At 45.8% G+C, this 25,159-nt stretch overlaps 1 protein-coding gene and 1 pseudogene across 1 annotated transcript; both read right to left on the minus strand.

The window, feature by feature from the left end:
- Window positions 1-9,747: 9,747 nt before the first annotated feature.
- LOC120061695 lies at window positions 9,748-12,873 on the minus strand (annotated as a pseudogene).
- A 1,497-nt stretch (window positions 12,874-14,370) lies between these two features.
- LOC120061464 (MRG/MORF4L-binding protein-like) lies at window positions 14,371-21,275 on the minus strand. Its single transcript, XM_039011293.1, has 5 exons — window positions 21,050-21,275; window positions 19,684-19,805; window positions 19,481-19,562; window positions 19,106-19,180; window positions 14,371-15,636 (listed from the first exon to the last, which is right to left on the minus strand). Exons 1-5 carry the CDS (start codon window positions 21,183-21,185, stop codon window positions 15,434-15,436), a joined length of 618 nt encoding a protein of 205 aa, XP_038867221.1. The 5' UTR covers window positions 21,186-21,275; the 3' UTR covers window positions 14,371-15,433.
- Between the last annotated feature and the right edge of the window lie 3,884 nt (window positions 21,276-25,159).

Below are 25,159 nucleotides of genomic sequence, written 5' to 3' on the forward strand. Positions count from 1 at the left end.
AAGGGGTATTTATTTATTCCTGTATAGTACAATCTGTCTGCTGTGGTTTAAATTACCTCCATTCATCTCAGAAGACACAGGCAGGGCAATGTCACTGGACTTAATAAAGACTGGCTGTCAGATCAGGATTCCATTAATGTGCCTGTCTCTGCCCAATAGAGGCCCAGGACTTTATCATGTGTCAGACATTGAGGTCAGGGGCAGAGCCACCCATAACCAATCAAATAAAATGGTATAGTGAAATGCTTACTTACAAGCCTCTAACCAACAATGCAGTTTAAAAAATATGAATAAGAAATCAAAGTTACAAGTAGTTAATCAAAGGCCAGCAGTAAAATAACAATAGCAATACTATTTACAGGGGGTACCGGTACAGAGTCAATGTGCGGGGCACCAGTTAGTAGAGGTAATTGAGGTAATATGTACATGTAGGTAGAGTTATTAATGTGACTATGCATAGGTAATAACAGAGTAGCAGCGGAGTAAAAAAAGGGGGGGGTGGGACAATGCAAATAGTCTGGGTAGCCATTTGATTAGATGTTCAGGAGTCTTACGGTTTGGGGGTAGAAGCTGTTTAGAAGCCTCTTGGATCTTGACTTGGCACTCCAGTACCGCTTGCCATGCGGTAGCAGAGAGAACAGTCTATGACTAGGGTGGCTGGAGTCTTTGACAATTTTTAGGGCCTTCCTCTGAATGACACAAATATTAATTTTCACAAAGTTTGCTGCTTTAGTGTCTTTAGATATTTTTGTCAGATGTTACTGAAGTATAATTACAAGAATTTCATACGTGTCAAAGGCTTTTATTGACAATTACATGAAGTTGATGCAAAGAGTCATTATTTGCAGTGTTGACCCTTCTTTTTCAAGACCTCTGCAATCCGCCCTGGCATGCTGTCAATTAACTTCTGGGCCACATCCTGACTGATGGCAGCCCATTCTTGCATGGTTGGAGTTTGTCAGAATTAGTGGGGTTTTGTTTGTCCACCCGCCTCTTGAGGATTGACCACAAGTTCTCAATGGGATTAAGGTCTGGGGAGTTTCCTGGCCAAGTACCCAAAATATCAATGTTTTGTTCCCCGAGCCACTTAGTTATCACTTTTGCCTTATGGCAAGGTGCTCCATCATGCTGGAAAAGGCATTGTTCGTCACCAAACTGTTCCTGGATGGTTGGGAGAAGTTGCTCTCGGAGGATGTGTTGGTACCATTCTTTATTCATGGCTGTGTTCTTAGGCAAAATTGTGAGTGAGCCCACTCCCTTGGCTGAGAAGCAACCCCACACATGAATCGTCTCAGGATGCACTACTGTTGGCATGACACAGGACTGATGGTAGCGCTCACCTTGTCTTCTCCGGACAAGCTTTTTTCCGGATGCTCAAAACAATCGGAAAGGGGATTCATCAGAGAAAATGACTTTACCCCAGTCCTCAGCAGTCCAATCCCTGTACCTTTTGCAGAATATCAGTCTGTCCCTAATGTTTTTCCTGGAGAGAAGTGGCTTCTTTGCTGCCCTTCTTGACACCAGGCCATCCTCCAAAAGTCTTCGCCTCACTGTGCGTGCAGATGCACTCACACCTGCCTGCTGCCATTCCTGAGCAAGCTCTGTACTGGTGGTGCCCCGATCCAGCAGCTGAATCAACTTTAGGAGACGGTCCTGGCGCTTGCTGGACTTTCTTGGGCGCCCTGAAGCCTTCTGCACAACAATTGAACCGCTCTCCTTGAAGTTCTTGATCATCCGATAAATGGTTGATTTAGGTGCAATCTTACTGGCAGCAATATCCTTGCCTGTGAAGCCCTTTTTGTGCAAAGCAATGATGACAGCACGTGTTTCCTTGCAGGTAACCATGATTGACAGAGGAAGAACACCACCACCCTCCTTTTGAAGCTTCCAGTCTGTTATTCGAACTCAATCAGCATGACAGAGTGATCTCCAGCCTTGTCCTCGTCAACACTCACACCTATGTTAACGAGAGAATCACTGACATGATGTCAGCTGGTTCTTTTGTGGCAGGGCTGAAATGCAGTGGAAATGTTTTTTGGGGATTCAGTTCATTTGCATGGCAAAGAGGGACTTTGCAATTAATTGCAATTCATCTGATCACTCTTCATAACATTCTGTGTGTATCTGTGTGTTAAGTAGCAGACCGCTTTGGTAGACAGGCACTGACTTTCAACAGAAAACTATGTGTTTTTGATCGGTATAGGGCTCTAAGTTTACTTTTTTCACGGGTAACACTGGTGCTTCCAACTTTTAAAAAGCTAGGAGAACCAACATAAATAAAAGTTTTTATGTAGATAGCCTTCTCTACATGAATTACTTTATTAAATGTTTTATTTAACCTTAATCCATACCCTGGATTCAAACCAGGGTGTCTGTAGTGATGCCTCTAGCACTGAGATGCAGTGCCTTAGACCGCTGCGCCACTCGGGAGCCTAGCAGCCTAGCCTACTTATGAAGCACATCTCCTGGAGTACCATCCGGGAGCCCCTTGTCTTTCTTCCAGTGCCATAAAACATACTGGTCAAGTTGCAGGTTGCTAACTTGCCCTTCTTACCCCAGCATGGCCTACACAGATGGGCAAATTGTTAGCCAACTAGATAACATGTCTGGACACAGTTGTTTGTTATTAAACAAATATAGTTAATCAAGTCCGTGACATATTTGATATATGTATATATTTAAATATACAGATATATGGCCCTGAATCTGCATCGAAAGAGACAATGTTAGCTCCGGTATGAGACATATCTTTTAAATGGCTTGTGCTAGAGAGACGAGCACTTTTCTGCTTGTAAAGGTGCAATTGTCATGAAGGTCATGACACAACAGTTACTGAAGTTGTAGCTCCAGTTCTATGAGTGGAGCTCCGCCCCATAGGGAGCTCTGCTCCTATTGGTTTACCCTAGCTAGTTTCTCACGTGACTGGCCTATCTGGGTGATGTTTTTTCTCGTCTGAATGATCTGAATCTAGGATTACAGGGACCCTCCGCAACTATATTCAATGTGCGGGACAAAATTGAGGCATGATTAAGAAGTTGGAGCTCTTCTCTGTCTGCATTAACAAGGACAACAAACAGGTATTTCCATCATTGTATGATTTTTTGTGTGCAAATTAATTCAAGCTTACGGACAATGTCAAACGTGATATAGTGAAGCACCTGAGTGAGTTGGGTGCGCAATTATGCAGTACATTCCCGAAACGGATGACACAAACAACTGGATTCATTATCCCTTTCATGCCCTGCCTCCAGTCCACTTAACGATATCTGAACAAGAGAGCCTCATCGAAATTGCAACAAGCGGTTCTGTGAAAATTGAATTTAATCAGAAGCCACTGCCAGATTTCTGGATTGGGCTGCGCTCAGAGTATCCTGCCTTGGCAAATCGCGCTGTTAAGACACTGATGCCCTTTGCAACCACGTACCTATGTGAGAGTGGATTCTCGGCCCTCACTAGCATGAAAACTAAATACAGGCACAGACTGTGTGTGGAAAATTCTTTAAGACTGAGACTCTCTCCAATACAACCCAACATTGCAGAGTTATGTGCATCCTTTCAAGCACACCCTTCTCATTAACCTGTGGTGAGTTATTCACAATTATCGATGAACAAATAAGGTTATATATGTAAATAAAGAGCAAAATTATTGATTATTATTATATTATTATTTGTGCCCTGGTCCTATAAGAGCTCTTTGTCACTTCCCATGAGCATGGTTGTGACAAAAACTCACATTCATTCTTATGTTTAATAAATATATTGTATAGTGTTTGTTGCAGGCTTATACAATGATGGCAAAAAAACAACATTTGAGAGTGCACTGATCCTGGTGCTAGAGGGGGTACGCAGCTGGAGGTTGAATGTTTGAAGGGGTACGGGACTATAAAAAGTTTGGGAACCACTGCTCTAGGGGAATATCCTCACAAAAGAAAGCCCAAAGCTGCATCCTATCCTTTACAGGAAGAAGGGCCAGCTGGTGCATTCTGGGGAATCTGTGAGGCCACTGTTATCCCAAACACACGGAACACAGGTCATGTGACTCCACAGCCATCAACATGGAGAAGCAGCGACACTGAGCTCTAAAAAAAGCTTTTGGGGGTGGAAAAACTCCAGGCGTACTCATTATGAAGAACGACGGAGTAGCTTGAATCGACCGCCTGTTCACTATGAAGGACAACAGAGAGGCTTGGATCGATGGTGGGTTCATTAGGAAGGACGACGGAGAGGCTTGGATCGACAGCAGGTTCATTATGAAGGACGACGGAGAGGCTTGGATCGACAGCAGGTTCATTATGAAGGACGACGGAGAGGCTTGGATCGACGGCAGGTTCATTATGAAGGACGACGGAGGCTTGGATCGACAGCAGGTTCATTATCAAGGATGACGGAGAGGCTTCGATCGACGGCGGGTTCATCCTGAGTCTTATCTCTTCTTTTCGTCTGGCTTCTTCAGTCCAAGTCTCGCTGAAGATAAAGGGAGACTGATTATGGGGACGGTCCCAATATATAGGGGCACGTGGACTCCCATTGGCTGCAGGTGCATGCATACATTTTCTCAGGCTGTTTGCTGCCTAGGCAGCTAGGGTAAACCAATAGGAGCAGAGCTCCTCTATGGGGCGGAGCTCCACAATATAGAACTGATTTTACTCTATCATACTCAGAATCTGCGGTACAACAAAGCCTATTCAGACTTGCTTGTGCTCATGGTTCTCACAGGTGAGCTGCAAAGGAAAGTTAACACTACAGCTACTGGAGAACAATATAAGTTGTTCTGCTTATCAGCAGGTTTGACAGATTGAAAAGTGAAGGAGGCTTTTATATATTTCAAATAGGCTCATGGGTTCAAGGACCAATCACAATGGGAATACAAAACAAAACATGATGTGAATGGTCAATGAGTTGAAAAGAATTGACCAATAGGATAGTGGGTCAGCTGTTTGTTTACCCGCACCTGCCCGCAATTGCTAATAACACATCCGCAATCACCCGACTAGATGTGATAAAGTGAAGATCTGAGGCCTGCACCTGACCCGCTAATATAGAAAATCTCGCTGTAGGCTACAGTCAGAGACGGCAGGACGATTTTTTGACCGTGGGTGCAGAATTTTTTTGCCTCATTTAGATATGTTTCTGCTTGTAATTTCCAATATTTCTGTAGGCTATTTGTTAGTCAACTTGTCTATAATCAACTTGTTTATAATTAGATACATGTAGCTTCTCTTCTGTCATATGCTGCTCTAGATTAACCATAAATACTAAATAAACCATTACTCAACAGAATAATGTAATAGATCGATAGAATGAATGCTTCATACAATAATGCAAAAAAAGAACAGGAACAATTTTCTGTACAAAATGTCCAAATGACATCAGTTTGACCGGTTGTAAAGAAAAAGAAAGCTGTGAAAACTACCCAAAGTGTTTCTGATAAGATTTCAGTTTGGCTTCGATGCATAATTTGTGTGGTTGAAATGCCATCAGCTTTTATGATGAAGACAGCACCTCTACAGATGGTATCTAGCTGAGCACTGCGTTCTCTCAAGATGCAAGTCCAAATTTTGCCTAAATTTTGTGGATCAAGAAATGGTTAATTCTGCAGGAGTTAATATTAAGGCTCTTTGAGAGGTTATAGACCTACAGTCAGTGTTCAGATTTCCCGTTCCATTTAACTCATTTAAACAGAAGGCTACAGTTCCCTTGACGTGAAATAGGCCTATTTGAAGTCCTGTCTTGTTACTGTCAAATGTGTACAGCGCCTAACAATCATCATACATAACAACATACCACCGCTATCATCCTCTTTAAAACCACTTCACCTGACCTTTACCAAACATGACCTTTCTGGCCCTCCATTCTATTCATTTTCACCTCTCCTTCAGCAGCTTTTGTCTTGTTGAAGTAAACTTCGACAATGACCTTTTTGCCTCCGTGGATTGAGGTTAACCTTGCCTGCCCATTCCCAAAAGCATTATTTGGCGATTGGCTGTGTACGCTATTTGGCACGGGTACAGTTAAGACTTAAAGCTTAGGCCTATGCACTAATAGCAGATAGGCTAAAATAATTTAAGAAAAGCTCAACGTAGCTTATAGATATAAATTGCATAAGAATTATACATTTATGGAATTTAAGCTATTGTTTTCTCTTTATTCAACCCACTCGTCCCCCCCTCATCCACCCACCACCCTCATCCACCCACCACCACCCCTCATCCACCCACCCTCATCCACCCTTCATCCCCCACCCTCATCCACCCTTCATCCACCCACCCTCATCCACCCCTCATCCATCCACCCACCCACCCCTCATCCACCCGCCCTTCATCCACCTGCCCCTCATACACCCACTCTTCATCCACCCACCCTTCATCCACCCACCCCTCATCCACCCACCCTCATCCACCCTTCATCCCCCACCCTCATCCACCCCTCATCCACCCTTCATCCACCCACCATCATCCACCCTTCATCCCCCACCCTCATCCACCCTTCATCCACCCCTCATCCACCCCTCATCCATCCACCCACCCACCCCTCATCCACCCGCCCTTCATCCACCCACTCTTCATCCACCCACCCTTCATCCACCCACCCCTCATCCACCCACCCTCATCCACCCTTCACCCCCCACCCTCATCCACCCTTCATCCACCCACCCTCATCCACCCCTCATCCACCCACCCACCCCTCATCCACCCGCCCTTCATCCACCTGCCCCTCATACACCCACTCTTCATCCACCCACCCCTCATCCACCCACCCACCCCTCATCCACCTGCCCTTCATCCACCTGCCCCTCATACACCCACTCTTCATCCACCCACCCCTCATCCACCCACCCACCCTTCATCCACCCACCCTTCATCCACCCACGCCACATCCACACACCCCTCATCCACCCACCCTTCATCAACCCAGCCTTTATCCACACACCCCTCATCCACCCACCCCTTATCCACCCACGCCTTATCCACTCACCCTTCATCCACCCACCCTACATCCACACACCCCTCATCCACCCACCCCTCATCCACCCTTCATCCACACACCCCTCATCCACCCACACCTCATCCACCCACCCTTCATCCACCCTACATCCACACACCCCTCATCCACACAATATCTAATAACCCTAAACCCGTCAGCCCCATGGATATAACCGAGGGGACGGCAGGTTGAGTCAACCCGTGCATCACTACAATAGGAGGCCATTTTGAAATACATAAAAGCTTCCTTCAGTCCACATTTCGATCTGTAAAACTCTAATGAAGGGCGGAAATGCGCTCTTACGTTTAACAATAGCCTAAAGCCCTTTTACCAACTTCCCGTCTCCTCCAAGAGTTGCCTCTCCACACTCACAGGTGAGGTGAAATTATACCATAGCATGTCGACTCAATGTGCGCCGCTCAAATAATGATGGCCTCCGAATAATGATACATGTAACAACAGGCGGAGCACACCGGACACAAAAATATTATACAAATTGAACAATGTTGCTTACTTCCAACGGCACAAATAGCATTTTGCTGTTCATGGTTCACTATGTTTAGGTGTACTGGTGCTCCCAGATTAAAGCACCAGGTCACACAGATAAATATTTAGGATAATATGCAGCCAAAATAGTCACATTTTAGACCAAAGTATATGGGTTATTCTCACTCAGGCTACAATCCCTTATGGCCGTCGATGAGGTATGAGTTCTGCACCAATTTATTAACACTTAGGTCCAACCTTTACAAAAGTTTAAATGGGGTTCTAAAATGTGTGTAACCACCAGATAAATACAATATATACGTTTTATGATATATGATCGGCAAAGTGCTGCATTACAAATCTGCTTTGTTGCATGTACTTAAAATAGCTTCATCAAATCCAAGTCAATCAGTGATCAATAACCCCACTGTTTATTCCTTGTGAAGCTAAACTGCAAGTGCAATGACTGTACACTATTCCACTGAAATCACATGTATTCATAGTCCTCATGTAGGCCTAGAAAAGAAACGTGAAAACACACTAAACTGATTTAGTATTGGATTGATTAAGGTTGTAAACGGTGCCCAGAAATACAAATATTACATTACCAATGAGGTCATCGGGTCTGTTAGAGGGGTTTGTACAAGATCTCATTCAATGGTGTGTCAAGACGTACACTGAGTATACAAAACATTAAGGACACCTGCTCTTTCCATGACAGACTGGCCAAGTGAATCCAGGTGAAAGCTATGATCCCTTATGGATGTCACCTGTTAAATCCACTTCAATCAGTGTAGATGAAGGGGAGGAGACAAGTAAAAATATATATATTTTTAAGCCTTGAGACATGGATTGTGTATGTGTGCTATTCAGAGGGTGAATGGGCAAGACAAAAGATTTAAGTGCCTTTGAATCCAGAATGAACGGAGAACGCTTCTGGGTTTTTCAACTGTTTCCTGTGTGTATCAAGAATGGTCCACCACCCAAAGAAGAATATTAGGAATGTGTTCCTAAGGTTTGGTATATCAGTGTATGTTTCACAAGTAAATCAACAACTAATGTCACTTAATAGACAAATGAAGAACATCACTTGGCTCTGCCATCAAGTACAACATGTGAAACATAATGGTGGCGATACCTTGGTGAGGCCTGCTCTCTACTGGTCACGCTAACACACTGCACTACTCTGACTGACACCGTCAACATACAGAAAATAGACTAGGCATATCGCCTTTTTCCCACCGAACTGTTTGTACGGCTAAGAGTCCCGCCTCATGTTTAAGACCTGTAGAGCCCATGTCTGCTCGTTATTTATCTGGAACAACATTGGAAAAAGAAGCATGGGGATTAGTCCAACTTTATGGTGCATAATACAGTCATTGATTGGTTGGCTACAGTTCTGTTGACCTTACAGACGTTGACACACTTTCCTCAAGGACTCCCACTGACAACGGCTGACAGATCGTGTGTAACTACTTTGTTTGTGGTAAAAAGCATGAGCTGACACACACCACAAACATTTAGTGGAGGTGCTGACTAACGGAGAGTAAACTGTAGAAAAATAAAGTCACACACTATACATGCTCCCGTCCCAACTATTTAATGGGTAAACCCAACCAACGTTATTTAATGGGTAAACCTAACCAATGTTATTTAATGGGTATACCTAACCAATGTTATTTAATGGGTAAACCTAACCAACGTTATTTAATGGGTAAACCTAATAATCATGGCCAGAGGATAGGTGATGATGACGCTTCATTTTGGCTGTATTGTGGAAAAGCAGGTCAGTGAAATGCTTACTTACAGGCCCTAACCAACGATGCAATTTTTAAGTAAAAAATAGGTATTAGGTGAACAATAGATAAGTAAAGAAATAAAAACAACAGTAAAAAGACAGTGAAAAATATGTCAGTGAATACACTTGCCAGTTGGTCAGCGCATGCTCGGAGTACACGTCCTGGTAATCCGTCTGGCCCTGCAGCCTTGTGAATGTTGACCTGTTTAAAGGTCTTACTCACATCGGCTACGGATAGCGCGATCACACAGTCTTCCAGAACAGCTGGTGCTCTCATGCAGGCACAGACAGTGAAACAGTGTTTCATAATGTTGTTTAACATCTCACAAGGATTCTATTGGCTCCTCATTCTTAGTATTTAATGTTGTTTCAGTATTCTGCTCATCTTGCATGAGTTCTCTGATACTAAGCAGGCCTGTTGAAACGTAACCATGGAAAAGGCAGCCTGTACCTGGGTAGCACTCACAAACAATACTCCCTCACTCTGCCATTCTGGGTCCAGCACACATGGGAGGCCAGGGCCTAGTGGTGTCACAGAGGATTTCACGCTTCAAAAACACATGCAATTATTTCCTCCATTGATTGCACACAGAACCTCTAACAAATATTCTCAATCAAAATCAGGGCCAGAGAAATCAACAAAGCCTCTCCCTGGACTGTGTAATGGATAAATAGTGCATCCATGTTACAAACCATCATCAGAGAGAGAGAGAGAGTTTCAGAAGAACCAGATGTCTGTCCAAGGGGGGGGCTTTAGCCTAGTGACTTGTCTGTTTGTGTGTAACCAAAACAGTCACCCTTATGGAACTAGAGCAAGATGTGGAGGACGGCATGCCAGCTTCACACACAAAAGGGTGATTCTTACAAGTACGTCAGTCCCTGAGATTTGATTATAGCCAATGAATTGACCACACATGGGCCGCAGATGGACGTGAAGGAATCAGAGGGCAGCTAGCCAGGCAAGTCTTGAAGAGTGAGGTAAATATGATAACTATATCATAATAAATCCCATTTAGCAGACGCTTTTATCCAAACGCGACTTACAGTCATCCGTGCACCTATTTAATATACGAGTGGTCCCACTATCCTGGTGTTTTAAGCGCCATGCTCAACCAACTGAGCTACAGGGGACCACTAGATGTCTGTGGACAGTGGATGTTAGTTTGGGTTACCAGGTGTAAATACTCTCCCAGTGGAGGGTATTTGGAGAAGCTCTCCACCCACGTGGGCTTCCCAGGAACCATCTCTACAATGGCAGCGTCCCCAGACTTCATGGAATTGGGGTTGACTTCCAGCTTCTTCCCCGTGCGGGGGTCTATCTTCACTTTGAGCTTAGTAAACCTACAGGCGATGTGGGAGTCAGTGGCCGGAGAGTAGCCTGCACTGATCTTACCAGGGTGGTTCAGGATAATCACCTGACTCACACACACACACACACACACACACACACACACACACACACACACACACACACACACACACACACACAGAGAGAGAGACAGAAAAGAGAGAGAAAATGAATATGTAAATGAAGAACCTCTACCAGACTTTAGTACAGTATCTGTCTGAGATGTCCAGAGGGATGACCTTTGACCCTGACCTGAGCTGTGAACCCAGCAGCCTCTTGGATCCTGAGGACACCACTCTCCACTTGACCCCACTGGTGCCATTCCAATTCCTGGGAAACAAAAGAGAGACTTCTAGTCATCACTCTCTTCTGAAGTAATAAGGCAATATGTTACATCAGGTATTAGTTCTCTGTGCTGTTGATGTTGTTTGTGAGAATATTACTCGTTTAGTGTTAGAGTAGTAACCCTACCTCTTATCTTGTAGACGTCCTGCGTGGGCAAGTGAGGGGTTTGTCTGTAGGCCGTCGGTATCCAGAGCCTCTAGCAGACTCACCCCGTTGACATGGTGCTCCCGTCTGTCCAGCTTCCAGCCTTTGAACCAAGGGCATCTGGACAGAGTAACAACATGGACATCTGGGTGCTGAATTTGTGCGTCAGTTGATTGAGCAACAGGTAAATGCATGTTATATGGACATGAGGACCTCTGGTGGAGAGTTGAGGAACTACACAGTGTCCAGGGGCATCGTGGCACTAAAGCTTTGAGAAAGAACACATCTATTTTGAATGCTAAACAATGTGATGTTATTCAGGCCAAAAGAAGATAGTCACGTTGGGGGAGGGCTCCAGCATGTTGTCCCCATGCCAACAGGAGATTGAAGGGCACAGCGTTGGGGTTGTAACCGATCTTCACGATGTAGGCTCTGACCACCATCACCATCTCATCATAGCTCTTCTCACTGTAGGCCATCTTGTTGACCCCTACAATGAGTTACTGGACCCCCAGGGTGTAGGCCATCTTGTTGACCCCTAAAATGAGTTACTGGACCCCCAGAGTGTAGGCCATCTTATTGACCCCTACAATGAGTTACTGGACCCCCAGAGTGTAGGCCATCTTGTTGACCCCTACAATGAGTTACTGGTCCCCAGGGTGTAGGCCATCTTGTTGACCCCTACAATGAGTTACTGGACCCCCAGGGTGTAAGCCATCTTGTTGACCCCTAAAATGAGTTACTGGACCCCCAGAGTGTAGGCCATCTTATTGACCCCTACAATGAGTTACTGGACCCCCAGAGTGTAGGCCATCTTGTTGACCCCTACAATGAGTTACTGGTCCCCAGGGTGTAGGCCATCTTGTTGACCCCTACAATGAGTTACTGGACCCCCAGGGTGTAGGCCATCTTGTTGACCCCTACAATGAGTTACTGGACCCCCAGGGTGTAGGCCATCTTGTTGACCCCTACAATGAGTTACTGGACCCCCAGAGTGTAGGCCATCTTGTTGACCCCTACAATGAGTTACTGGACCCCCAGGGTGTAGGCCATCTTGTTGACCCCTACAATGAGTTACTGGACCCCCAGAGTGTAGGCCATCTTGTTGACCCCTACAATGAGTTACTGGTCCCCAGGGTGTAGGCCATCTTGTTGACCACTACAATGAATTACTGGACCCCCAGGGTGTAGGCCAGGAGGGCATGCTCCCTCGTCTGACCGTTCTTGGAGATGCCTGCCTCAAACTCTCTCACTCCAGCTGCCACAATCAGCGTGGCACCGTCCGCCTGCACAACACAACACAGCAGGAATGGGAACATTTTTGGACCGTTCATCAGTGGGAATACTGTGATGGTTTGCGTTGCTTGTTGTAATGGTTAACAATTAAGGTTTCGATGACGGGTTACGTTGAGGAATGGTAACATTTAGGTGAAGGTTTCATCCTCCTTACCTGAGACGTCCCTACTTACCTGAGACGTCCCTACTTACCTGAGACGTCCCTACTTACCTGAGACGTCCCTACTTACCTGAGACGTCCCTACTTACCTGAGACGTCCCTACTTACCTGAGACGTCCCTACTTACCTGAGATGTCCCTACTTACCTGAGATGTCCCTACTTACCTGGGAGGTCCCCGTGATCATGTTGTTGATGAAGTTTCTGTGCCCTGGGGCGTCCACGGGGATATATGTCTCTACGGTGATGCCCCGCTCCGTCTCTGTCTTCAGCTTGTCCAGCACCCATGCATACTTGAAGGAGCCTCTTCCCATCTAGTGCAGAGAGATAAGGTAAAGATACTGTATATTAACAGTTAGAATGAGAAACACCTCAGTTATAATAGAGAAATGATTTATTACAGTCTATCTCCTGGCTACAGTTTATTCCCTGACTACAGTCTATTACCTGACTACAGTCTATCCCCTGACTACAGTCTATCCCCTGACTACAGTCTATCCCCTGGCTGCAGTCTATCCCCTGGCTACAGTCTATCCACTGGCTACAGTCTATCCCCTGGCTACAGTCTATCCCCTGGCTACAGTCTATCCCCTGGCTACAGTCTATCCCCTGACTACAGTCTATCCCCTGACTACAGTCTATCCCCTGGCTACAGTCTATCCCCTGGCTACAGTCTATCCCCTGGCTACAGTTTATCCCCTGACTACAGTCTATCCCCTGGCTAGTCAATCCACTGGCTACAGTTTATTGCTACACTGAGCATATAAAATGTTACAAAATGTTTAATCAAGGTATAGATTTATTCACTGAGATCTCACAAACTACTAGTAAAACAGCTTGTGTTTTTCAATACCGAAGTTACCACGTATCAAACAGGCTCTGAGATATTTTACGTAGCATTAAAACTGATGTTGGTGATAATGTCTTTCATATTCAATGGATAGCGCAGTGCTCCTAAACCTCATTTGGCTGTGCAGTAGGTCATATCAGGACGTTTTGAGGTTAAGAAATCATGCAAGATGGTAAACAGGCTCATGTGTCAGTGGCCTCAGATGATCTTAAGGCTGGAACTGTCATCAAAAGCAATTATGTATTTATTTTATAAAACATCATTGCACAATAACAGACATCATAATTTGCATGTTCTAGTCTTATTGGACGAAGACATTTGAGCATTTCAACTAGACATTCCAAATGTTATACTCGTCTTTATGCAAATGAAAACACAAGAGAAGACATGGCAGCTCTCAATACACCCCTGAACAGTGAGCCCTGAAAGGCAGGTATACCCATATTGTACGGCATCTTACCTGTAGCAGAATCGGGCTACGCTGCCCGCTTGATTTCGGCACCCCCTCCTTTGGGTGCAGTAGGATGGAGGGAAAGGCACAGCCTGCAGTGAGGCACTTGTCGGCAGCAGCTCCGTGTTTGTCATACTGGGAAGTAACTCAAAAACAGTGTTATTAAAGTAATCCTTATCAGTCATTAGAGTTTAATTAGTATCAACTAATTACACTGGTATGGAGCGCTGCAGTTAGAGCGCCATCAACTGGACTGACAAAGCTACTTAGAAGTTCTGCTGCAAGGTGATTGGGTATCAAAGATGCATGTGTCGCCAGAGAGTACATAGTCACTGACATATCACTCTGAGAGATACTGGCTTAATACAAACACAGACATGTTGCTTAGTAATTGTCTCCCGAGTAGGCACCGGGAAGTTCAGCCCAACGGGATTTTAATTAACAAATGCTGCAAATCATCACACTCCATTAGAATACACGGTTTGTTGAATTAATGAACCAGTCACAAACTTCGTCAAAACTAATTTAATGGGACATAGGCCTTAAAAATGTTACATGTCCAATAAATAGACAATAAAAAAAATAATCTCAAATGGATGGAGACTATAGCTACACGTGTTTATTATATTCCGAAAAGTCTGTCCTTGACACGGACAAAAAAATATTTTTAGCAATTACCAAAACATGCACATTCAATAATCCCCAAGGACAAAATACATAAGACTATGACTGTAGAAAAAAGGGGACAATGACCGACATCTTGCACAAATGGCAACTACATTTCATACAGATGAGGTACAATAACAATCTGGTTGGCAGTTACTGGAAGAGCTGGACGAGGTACGCTACGCTCTATGCATGTGTTTACAACCACTTGTAACAAATCAGAACACACAACAACAAAAAAGACAATTAGCGCAAGCATCCAGCCGGTAACAGTGTATTGCTGTGATTTAGTAGGCCTGCGTTTCTCAAAGCCAAACAGGATAACTTCACAATAACACAAGCACTAGAACCATTACACTTATTCTGATGTCAGAGCCGATTCATTGATACGTGTCTGATTGAATTGTGTCAATATTACTAAACATGGCTGCTGGCCTCTCATCCAGAGCTGAGGACTGGAGGGAGGGGATGGTTCAAAAACCTCCGCTGCTGTGACAGTATATTGATAATCATGACCAATATGATTCAGTTTTGTCATCACATTGCTATTGTGGTGTTGTTTTCAGAGATTGTGTGCTACATCTTTCTAGACGTTCTGAGAACATAACATAAGTCTAAAATTGCAGCTTCTGTGGGGCTGAAAGTTCTTCATTTCGTCTCCTGGATACCTGTGCACAAATTCTGCATTGTCCAAATAGCTTCTCTATTGTCTGATTCAAACGCCACTCTCTCCCCCTCCCTCCCGTTTCCCTCCAGGCTTCACAGATGAGTCTCTACAGTCCCAGGTCTCTCCCCCTTCCAGGCTTCACAGATGAGTCTCTCCAGTCCCAGGTCTCTCCTCCTCCCCCTGGGGTCTCCTGCTCTCTGCAGTGGCTGATATCTTGAGGGCGCCTACTGGTGGCTTGGCCTACGTCCTTCTCCGCTTGGCTCCACCGGGGCTGGAGGGGTTGCTGCTGGAGTTGAGCACCTTCTCAGTGGCACGATTCCTCTTCCTCTTGTCTGCTGCCTCCTTCCCCGGGCCGCCCTCAGTGGAACCCTTCTCTCTGTCTCTCTCTCTCTCCTTGTCTTTGCTGATGACCCTCTCTGTCATCTTCACCGAGGAGTTGCTGCCTGAGAGAGAGGGGGAGAGAAATAAAAGATTGAGTTGTCAGGTAAAGGGAGAGGGGTTTTGGAAATGATTGAAGGTTCAAAAGATTCTGCATCACTCAGTCCAAGTTCTGAAAGTTGACCCGTGAAACCAAATGCTTTAGATCCTCTCTCAGAACAGTGAAGGAGGCGGCAGTGACTGCTCTCTCAGATCAGTGAAGGAGGCGGCAGTGACTGCTCTCTCAGATCAGTGAAGGAGGCGGCAGTGACTGCTCTCTCAGATCAGTGAAGGAGGCGGCAGTGACTGCTCTCTCCAGATCAGTGAAGGAGGCGGCAGTGACTGCTCTCTCCAGATCAGTGAAGGAGGCGGCAGTGACTGCTCTCTCCAGATCAGTGAAGGAGGCGGCAGTGACTGCTCTCCAGATCAGTGAAGGAGGCGGCAGTGACTGCTCTCTCCAGATCAGTGAAGGAGGCGGCAGTGACTGCTCTCTCCAGATCAGTGAAGGAGGCGGCAGTGACTGCTCTCTCAGATCAGTGAAGGAGGCGGCAGTGACTGCTCTCTCAGATCAGTGAAGGAGGCGGCAGTGACTGCTCTCTCAGATCAGTGAAGGAGGCGGCAGTGACTGCTCTCTCAGATCAGTGAAGGAGGCGGCAGTGACTGCTCTCTCAGATCAGTGAAGGAGGCGGCAGTGACTGCTCTCTCAGATCAGTGAAGGAGGCGGCAGTGACTGCTCTCTCAGATCAGTGAAGGAGGCGGCAGTGACTGCTCTCTCAGATCAGTGAAGGAGGCGGCAGTGACTGCTCTCTCAGATCAGTGAAGGAGGCGGCAGTGACTGCTCTCTCAGATCAGTGAAGGAGGCGGCAGTGACTGCTCTCTCAGATCAGTGAAGGAGGCGGCAGTGACTGCTCTCTCCAGATCAGTGAAGGAGGCGGCAGTGACTGCTCTCTCCAGATCAGTGAAGGAGGCGGCAGTGACTGCTCTCTCCAGATCAGTGAAGGAGGCGGCAGTGACTGCTCTCTCCAGATCAGTGAAGGAGGCGGCAGTGACTGCTCTCTCCAGATCAGTGAAGGAGGCGGCAGTGACTGCTCTCTCCAGATCAGTGAAGGAGGCGGCAGTGACTGCTCTCTCAGATCAGTGAAGGAGGCGGCAGTGACTGCTCTCTCAGATCAGTGAAGGAGGAGGCAGTGACTGTTCTCTCAGATCAGTGGAGGCAGTGACTGTTCTCTCAGATCAGTGGAGGCAGTGACTGTTCTCTCAGATCAGTGAAGAAAACAGTAAGTGACTGCTGCTACAGTGACTGTGACTTTGTAGGGTATGATAGAGTCAAATTAAACCAGTTGTTATTCTAGTGTCCGGCGATAGGCTAGTGTTTGCTGTGTACATCCAATGGGAATATCATGTACCTTAGAGCAGAGTCACAGTGGAGGATACAGAGGACCAGAGCTGAGTTCAACAGACAAATGACATTCAAATAGTATAAAGAAAGGAATGGCAGAAGAGCGAACAAGCCGGTTGAAGATCACCGCCCATTTGAAGCTTGCCATTATATCTTCTTTATATCTTTTAAGTCATAAAACTCCATCAAAATATACACTGCTCAAAAAAATAAAGGGAACACTTAAACAACACAATGTAACTCCAAGTCAATCACACTTCTGTGAAATCAAACTGTCCACTTAGGAAGCAACACTGATTGACAATAAATTTCACATGCTGTTGTGCAAATGGAATAGACAAAAGGTGAAAATTATAGGCAATTAGCAAGACACCCCCAATAAAGGAATGGTTCTGCAGGTGGTGACCACAGACCACTTCTCAGTTCCTATGCTTCCTGGCTGATGTTTTGGTCACTTTTGAATGCTGGCGGTGCTTTCACTCTAGTGGTAGCATGAGACGGAGTCTACAACCCACACAAGTGGCTCAGGTAGTGCAGTTCATCCAGGATGGCACATCAATGCGAGCTGTGGCAAAAAGGTTTGCTGTGTCTGTCAGCGTAGTGTCCAGAGCATGGAGGCGCTACCAGGAGACAGGCCAGTACATCAGGAGACGTGGAGGAGGCCGTAGGAGGGCAACAACCCAGCAGCAGGACCGCTACCTCCGCCTTTGTGCAAGGAGGTGCACTGCCAGAGCCCTGCAAAATGACCTCCAGCAGGCCACAAATGTGCATGTGTCTGCTCAAACGGTCAGAAACAGACTCCATGAGGGTGGTATGAGGGCCCGACGTCCACAGGTGGGGGTTGTGCTTACAGCCCAACACCGTGCAGGACGTTTGGCATTTGCCAGAGAACACCAAGATTGGCAAATTCGCCACTGGCGCCCTGTGCTCTTCACAGATGAAAGCAGGTTCACACTGAGCACATGAGCACGTGACAGACGTGACAGAGTCTGGAGACGCCGTGGAGAACGTTCTGCTGCCTGCAACATCCTCCAGCATGACTGGTTTGGCGGTGGGTCAGTCATGGTGTGGGGTGGCATTTCTTTGTGGGGCCGCACAGCCCTCCATGTGCTCGCCAGAGGTAGCCTGACTGCCATTAGGTACCGAGATGAGATCCTCAGACCCCTTGTGAGACCATATGCTGACACATGCACATTTGTGGCCTGCTGGAGGTCATTTTGCAGTCTCCTGATGTACTGGCCTGTCTCCTGGTAGCGCCTCCATGCTCTGGACACTACGCTGACAGACACAGCAAACCTTTTTGCCACAGCTCGCATTGATGTGCCATCCTGGATGAACTGCACTACCTGAGCCACTTGTGTGGGTTGTAGACTCCGTCTCATGCTACCACTAGAGTGAAAGCACCGCCAGCATTCAAAAGTGACCAAAACATCAGCCAGGAAGCATAGGAACTGAGAAGTGGTCTGTGGTCACCACCTGCAGAACCATTCCTTTATTGGGGGTGTCTTGCTAATTGCCTATAATTTCAACCTTTTGTCTATTCCATTTGCACAACAGCATGTGAAATTTATTGTCAATCAGTGTTGCTTCCTAAGTGGACAGTTTGATTTCACAGAAGTGTGATTGACTTGGAGTTACATTGTGTTGTTTAAGTGTTCCCTTTATTTTTTTGAGCAGTGTAGAATTATACATTTAAAAAATGGACATGCCATGCTTGAAAATGTTCTCAAACCTAAGTTAACAAGGAGAGAAAAAGAGAAACTGAAATAAAGACAGACGCACATTTTCTGTGCACTAGGCGGGCGGTCACTCTAAAGAACCTCTGGTTCTGATCTGTTCTATACCGAGGTCAAGCTGGAGTTTTGGAACAGAGAAAACGAGTTCTTCTGTCCATACCTCTCAAAATCCTGGCCAGCAGCCATACAGGGACTCTGACCTTTAAAACCAGCCAAGTGACCAGAGTTAGGGATTCCGCTTTGTGTGCCACAGAGGAGAAGATATGTACGGACGTAGTCCAAATAAGGCTCACATCAGATAGAAAGAGGAGGAGCACACGAGGTGAAATACAGCTAATGTAATTGAATGAGAGAGAGAACCTTCTTCATGCGTGGCTGGGGAGTCTCGTTCTTCTTTCAACTCGTCTTTCATGTCGTCCTCAGACACCAGTTTACCTGTTCAGGGCAGGAATAATATAATAATATGCCATTTAGCAGTCTAACAGCGTCTTATAGTCATGTGTGCATACATTTTATGTACAGTCAGGTGGAAGAGAGATGTATACATTTGTATTTATTACGTTTCTTTGAACAGGGACAATGTACAAAAAAACCGAATGTCTTAGTAAACTTGAGAAAAGATGCGTTGCACCAAATTTAGCATAGCAGCTAATTTCTGTCCTCAAGCTAAATATGGACTTTCTAGTAGCTCAGCATTTTTGTAAGTATGGTGGATTCTGAAGAGAGAGGGTTTACCTTCTTTTACTTCTTGAATCATCTCCTCTGGAAGATTGAAGCTCTTCTCTGAGTTGGGAAATGGCAATATTTCTGACTCATGCTGCAGTGGACAGAATGTGTGACAGTATTCAGTGTTAAATTAGAGAGGAAAGATAGCGGCTGACTGAATCTATAACATTCTATTTCAAACGGCCAGAGAAAGATTAAGATGCTCTACTCACCAAGGCTAACATGTCATACATAGTTCCCAGGTGGTCCCAGATCACCTTTGATGACACTTGCCTCCCAATATTCTGACTGAATTTATCCCGGATGCAGATCATGTGAAAGTGGCGATTTACCCCTGCAGAGAAAATAAGTATGTAAAGCTACGTCTTCAAAAAGTTTGAGGAACAAAAAGTAAATACAAATAACCTTTGTCAAAGACTCCAGTCACCCAAGACTGTTCTCTCTGCTACCGCACAGCAAGCAGTACCAGAGCGCCAAGTCTAGGACCAAAAAGCTCCTTAACAGCTTCTACCCCCTAGCCATAAGACTGCTGAACAATTAATCAAATGGCCACCTGGACTATTTACATTGACACCCCCGAAACCCCTCCATTTATTTTTACACTGCTGCTACTCGCTGTTTATTATCTATGCATAGTCACTTCACCCCTACCTACATGTACAATTACCTCAACTAGCCTGTACCCCCGCACACTGACTCTGTACAGGTACCCCCTGTATATAGTCTCCACACTGACTCTGTACCAGTACCCCCTGTATATAGTCTCCACACTGACTCAGTACCGGTACCCCCTGTATATAGTCTCCACACTGACTCAGTACAGGTACCACCTGTATATAGTCTCCACACTGACTCAGTACCGGTACCCCCTGTATATAGTCTCCACACTGACTCTGTACCAGTACCCCCTGTATATAGTCTCCACACTGACTCAGTACAGGTACCACCTGTATATAGTCTCCACACTGACTCAGTACAGGTACCACCTGTATATAGTCTCCACACTGACTCAGTACAGGTACCACCTGTATATAGTCTCCACACTGACTCAGTACAGGTACCACCTGTATATAGTCTCCACACTGACTCAGTACCGGTATATAGCCTCGTTATGTTATTGTGTTACTTTTTTTCTACTTTAGTTTATATTTATTTAACTAAATATTTTCTTAACTCTACTGAACTGCACTGTTGGTTAAGGGCTTGTAGCTAAGCATTTCACGCTATTCGGCGCAAGTGATAAAAACATTTTGATTTTGAACGCTATACAACTTTGCCGCTATACAACTTTGTATGCATTGTTTGTTGGCAACCTTGTTGTTTACGAAGTTTTTGGAACAAATTCCTGTTGGAACGTTCCACAAATTATACCCACCCCTAAAATGGTCAAGAACTGTGGGAGTTTATTGATATGTGTAATTGTCTGACTATATATGAATAGCTGGCTAGCTAACTTGTTATGCGTGGCAGGCTTTCGTCCTCCGCGTCGGGTCTCCACTACAGCCCGGGGATTTTCAGGCCTACACGATTAACACACTAGCTCGTTAGCTAGCTAGCTAGCCAACGTTATATTCTTACCTACGGGTTTGTGACCTAGCATTGCATGGAACAGGCACACCTCGACTTCTTGACTCCATACGACCGAGTCTTCGATGGTACTGATGCCCGACTCTGCTTGTTTACCGTCAGCTGGAACAAGCTCGGCTTCCCCCATGCTGTTGTCCTTCTCCAATAACAAAACACTGCAATCAAAGATTTTAACAACTGACCCAAATGAACACAAGAAACACCACAGCAGCCTGTCTTCTTCTTCGATTACGTTAATGGCGGTGGGAATTCAATATGTTGCATTACCGCCCCCTACTGAATTATAGTATAGCTCCATTACACTTTGTGATACAGAAATTGGAAACGGGAACCGGGAAAAGTAAAAAAATTGAATAAAATATATGTATATATTGCCCTACCATCTAACCCTACACACATTAAAACCCACCACCTTATTCCACTACTTTAACCCTATCTGACCCTACCCCAGACCAACGGCCTGAGAGGATGGAACATGACCACTCAACACACCCTGCAACTCTTCTGAAGTAAAATATCGTACCCCCAAGTACTTCTCTGCAGCTGCCAACACAACATCTATTTTGTGTGAGGGCTACCTGCTCCACTGTGTCTGTTTCCTGGCAATAATCATACTTTCCTGTTGGATGCTTTCCTATCACATTTAAACTCTTATTCAACTAGCTAGTGTCCCACCTTCAATCTTGTAAAAATAGACTCCTCACTTTTGTCTCTTCCTGCCGTCCTCCCCGACTTTCCTCTGTACTTGAAATAAATGCCTGCCATTAGTATCTCTATTCCACTGCTCCTGCCGCTTCTGAACCATCACTGTCCATTTCAGGCTTTTTGCCTCTGCCTTGCTCATTGAAACTACATCAACATCCCCACTACTAAGTGCTTGTTTAGCCAGTACATCAACTGCCTCATTCCCCTCCAACCCAACATGGGCTGGGACCCAAGTAAGTGTTTTCTGGATACCCATCTGTCTAATCCTGCCATGGGTTTGTAGCACCTCATAAATCAAGTCTTGTCTGCTACGTGAGCTAAAGGACTGCAGACTCATCAACACTGCACATGAATCAGAGCAAATAACTGCTCTGTCAGGCTTGACTTCCTCCGCCCACTGCAAGGCCAACAGTGTGGTCATCAGCTCCGCCGTATATACAGCCAGATGATCTGTAATACATTTCCTGACTGCCACACCACATTCCTGCACTACTAATGCTGACCCAGTACATCCTGTCCTTGGATCTTTGGAACCATCTGTGTAAATGGCCACAAAATCCTGATACACAGTATCCAGACGTCTCTTAAACCAATCAGATGGATCAACACCCTCCCTTTCTTTCAAGGTCTCTCCAACACTTTGAAGTTAACTACTGGAGGCGAGAGTAGCCACGATGGGTTCACAGGAATATCTACCGTTGGACTAAACTCCCTTCCATACAGTCCCGTCTCCTTTGCCTGGGTATTACCCACCCACCCAAAGCTCGAGTGCTGTCCTCGCTCATGTTCCCAGCATGCCTGTAAAATCTATTTTGCAGGATGAGACACCTCATGTCCCTGTAGGTTGACCCATTAATGAATTGCCATCTGCTATCTCCTAATATGCAATGACATATCCCCCATCTCTACCTGTAGTGCCGACACTGGGGAGGTCCAAAACACCCCCCCTACATATTCTGAATCCTTGCCCCTGTATGACATGTAGCCTTTCCAGTGAGGTCCGGGCTGCCGAACCATATTCTATACTGCCATAGTCTATTACAGATCGGATCAATACAACATACATTGTCCTCAATGAGGAACGCCCAGCCCCCCACTCCTTCCCTGTCAGACAGCGCATCACATTTAGCACCTTCTTACACTTTACCAACACTCTCTCAATGTGTTCTGTCCAGGTCAGTCTAGTGTCAAACTACACCCCAAGGAACCTGAAGGCCCCCACCCTCGCCAAGTGTATTACCCATATTACCTCAAGCATACCTCATCTCCCACCTTCCTCCTGGTAAAGAACACAGTCTGAGTTTTCTCTATAGAGAACCTGAATCCTCACATTAATGCCCACCGCTCTACCTCATCAATTGCTTCCTGTACCTTCCTGACTTTGTATGGCACATTTCTTCCCCTCTTTCATAAGGCCCCATCATCTGCAAATAACGACCTCCCAATATCTGGCCGTACCTGGGGAGTAAACATCATGCATCATGATTGAGAACAACAGAGGACTAATCACTCTCCCCTGTGGTGTACCATCATCCACCAGGTAGCTGCCTGATAGAGACTTCCCCACCCTCACCTGGATAGACCTTCCAAACAGGAAATCCTTTATCCAGTTGTACGTTTTTCCTCCTACCCCCATAATATCAAGCTTGATTAACAACCCCTCCTTCCACATCATATCATGCTCCTTCTCCACATCAAAAAAGACAGCTACAACAGTCTCCTTGTTCACCTGAGCCTTCCTGACCTCTGCTTCTAAGCAGAGTACTGGGTCCATAGTTCCACTCCCCTTCCTGAACCCACTCTGATGTGGCGATACTAGCCCCCTGCTCTCCAGGAAGTAAGTTAGCATCTATGTAAACATACGTTCCATAATCTTACATACATGTTATGTTAAAGCTATTGGCCGATAGTTAGTTGGCCTCGTTGGGTCCTTCCCTGGCTTCTGGATTGGTGACACTACTGCCTCCTTCCAGCTGCCTGGTAGTTTCCCCTCCTCCTAAACTCTGTTGTACAACACCAATAACCCAGCCTTACCTATTGTCCATTTCATCTCTGCCATGGTAAATTGTGCATTCAACGAATCATTTACATCCTCCCGCCTACGTCTCTCATTCTCTCTCTCCCGCTCTGCCCGTCCTCTGACAAATTTACAGAGCTGTGCACTTGGACAAACGCTTTGGCCATCATCTCTGCCTTCTCCTCATCTGTTACTGCCATATCCTCCCCACTCATCAACACTGGATGATCCCACTCTCTTCTGATCATCCCCCACTCTTCTCCAACAGGTGTCATCCAATGGTGTCACAGAACCGACGCCAACACAACCTCTTTGCCTGACGGATAGTTCTCCTCACCAGGGCCCGGGCCTGTTTATACTGAATCAGACTGACGAATAGTTCTCCTCACCAGGGCCCGGGCCTGTTTATACTGAATCAGACTGACGAATAGTTCTCCTCAACAGGGCCCGGGCCTGTTTATACTGAATCAGACTGACGAATAGTTCTCCTCACCAGAGCCTGGGCCTGCTTATACTGAATCAGACTGACAGATAGTTCTCCACACCAGGGCCTGGGCCTGTTTATACTGAATCAGACTGACGGATAGTTCTCCTCACCAGGGCCCGGGCATGCTTATACTGAATCAGATGTTGGAAGTTATGTGTCCTTTTCAGTACTCTAAATGCCCTGTTCCTACTCCTCCCCGCTGCCCCACACTCCTCCGTCCACCATGGGACTGGTTTCCTCCTCCTCCCTGAACTCTTAGGTATAGCCTCAGCAGCTGCCCCCACTAAAGCTGTTTAGAGTGGAAATTCCAACTGTATGCTTCAGATTAATGCATCAGGTGAAACATCTGGCACCTTGTTCTATCTGTACTTCAAACAGCACAGCCAAACAGAGAACAGCACCCCTATCACTCTGGTCAAATTGTTAGCCAACTGGGATGCTCTTTCATCCAGAAAGGTTTGATAGCCATCCTACTTTGATAGGCTAGAATAAAATAGTTGTTTTTTCATTCCATCTATTGTAGGCACACAAACTAAAGTACTGTATATCTGTGACATGGATACACAAGGATACATTTAAGCAGGGCATTCCATTGTGGTGGCCCTCCTCATGCATAAACGGTGGACAGAGGGCGTGTCTAGGTGTCTAGCCCCATGCCACTGCTTAGGGTTACATTGTTGCACTGTGTCCGGTCTAGAGTCTACAATCATGATAAACGTTCTATCACTTCATCGCCAAATGATTGGCTATGAAAATAATGTAAAGGGCTGTCTGTACTATTCGTGTACCACCACAAGAGGGCGCTATACGACCCTGTGTCTGCTTGCTTCAGCAGGCCTATGTTTAGTGCAGTAGAATGAAACACAATGGAACTGACACTACTAGTCATGAT

Source organism: Salvelinus namaycush, chromosome 16 (assembly GCF_016432855.1).
Source record: "Salvelinus namaycush isolate Seneca chromosome 16, SaNama_1.0, whole genome shotgun sequence".
In the NCBI taxonomy this organism is placed as follows: domain Eukaryota; kingdom Metazoa; phylum Chordata; class Actinopteri; order Salmoniformes; family Salmonidae; genus Salvelinus; species Salvelinus namaycush.

Bases quoted from the DNA above. Each gene is read 5' to 3' on its own strand.
- LOC120061464 (XM_039011293.1), bottom strand. From the start codon at position 21,185: ATGGGGGAAGCCGAGCTTGTTCCAGCTGACGGTAAACAAGCAGAGTCG. The intron at 19,181-19,480 runs GTAAACCCTCTC...TGCCCTGAACAG, and splicing joins GATTCAAGAAGTAAAAGAAG to GTAAACTGGTGTCTGAGGAC. The intron at 15,637-19,105 runs GTTCTCTCTCTC...CCTCTCTCTCAG, and splicing joins CCCAGCCACGCATGAAGAAG to GCAGCAACTCCTCGGTGAAG.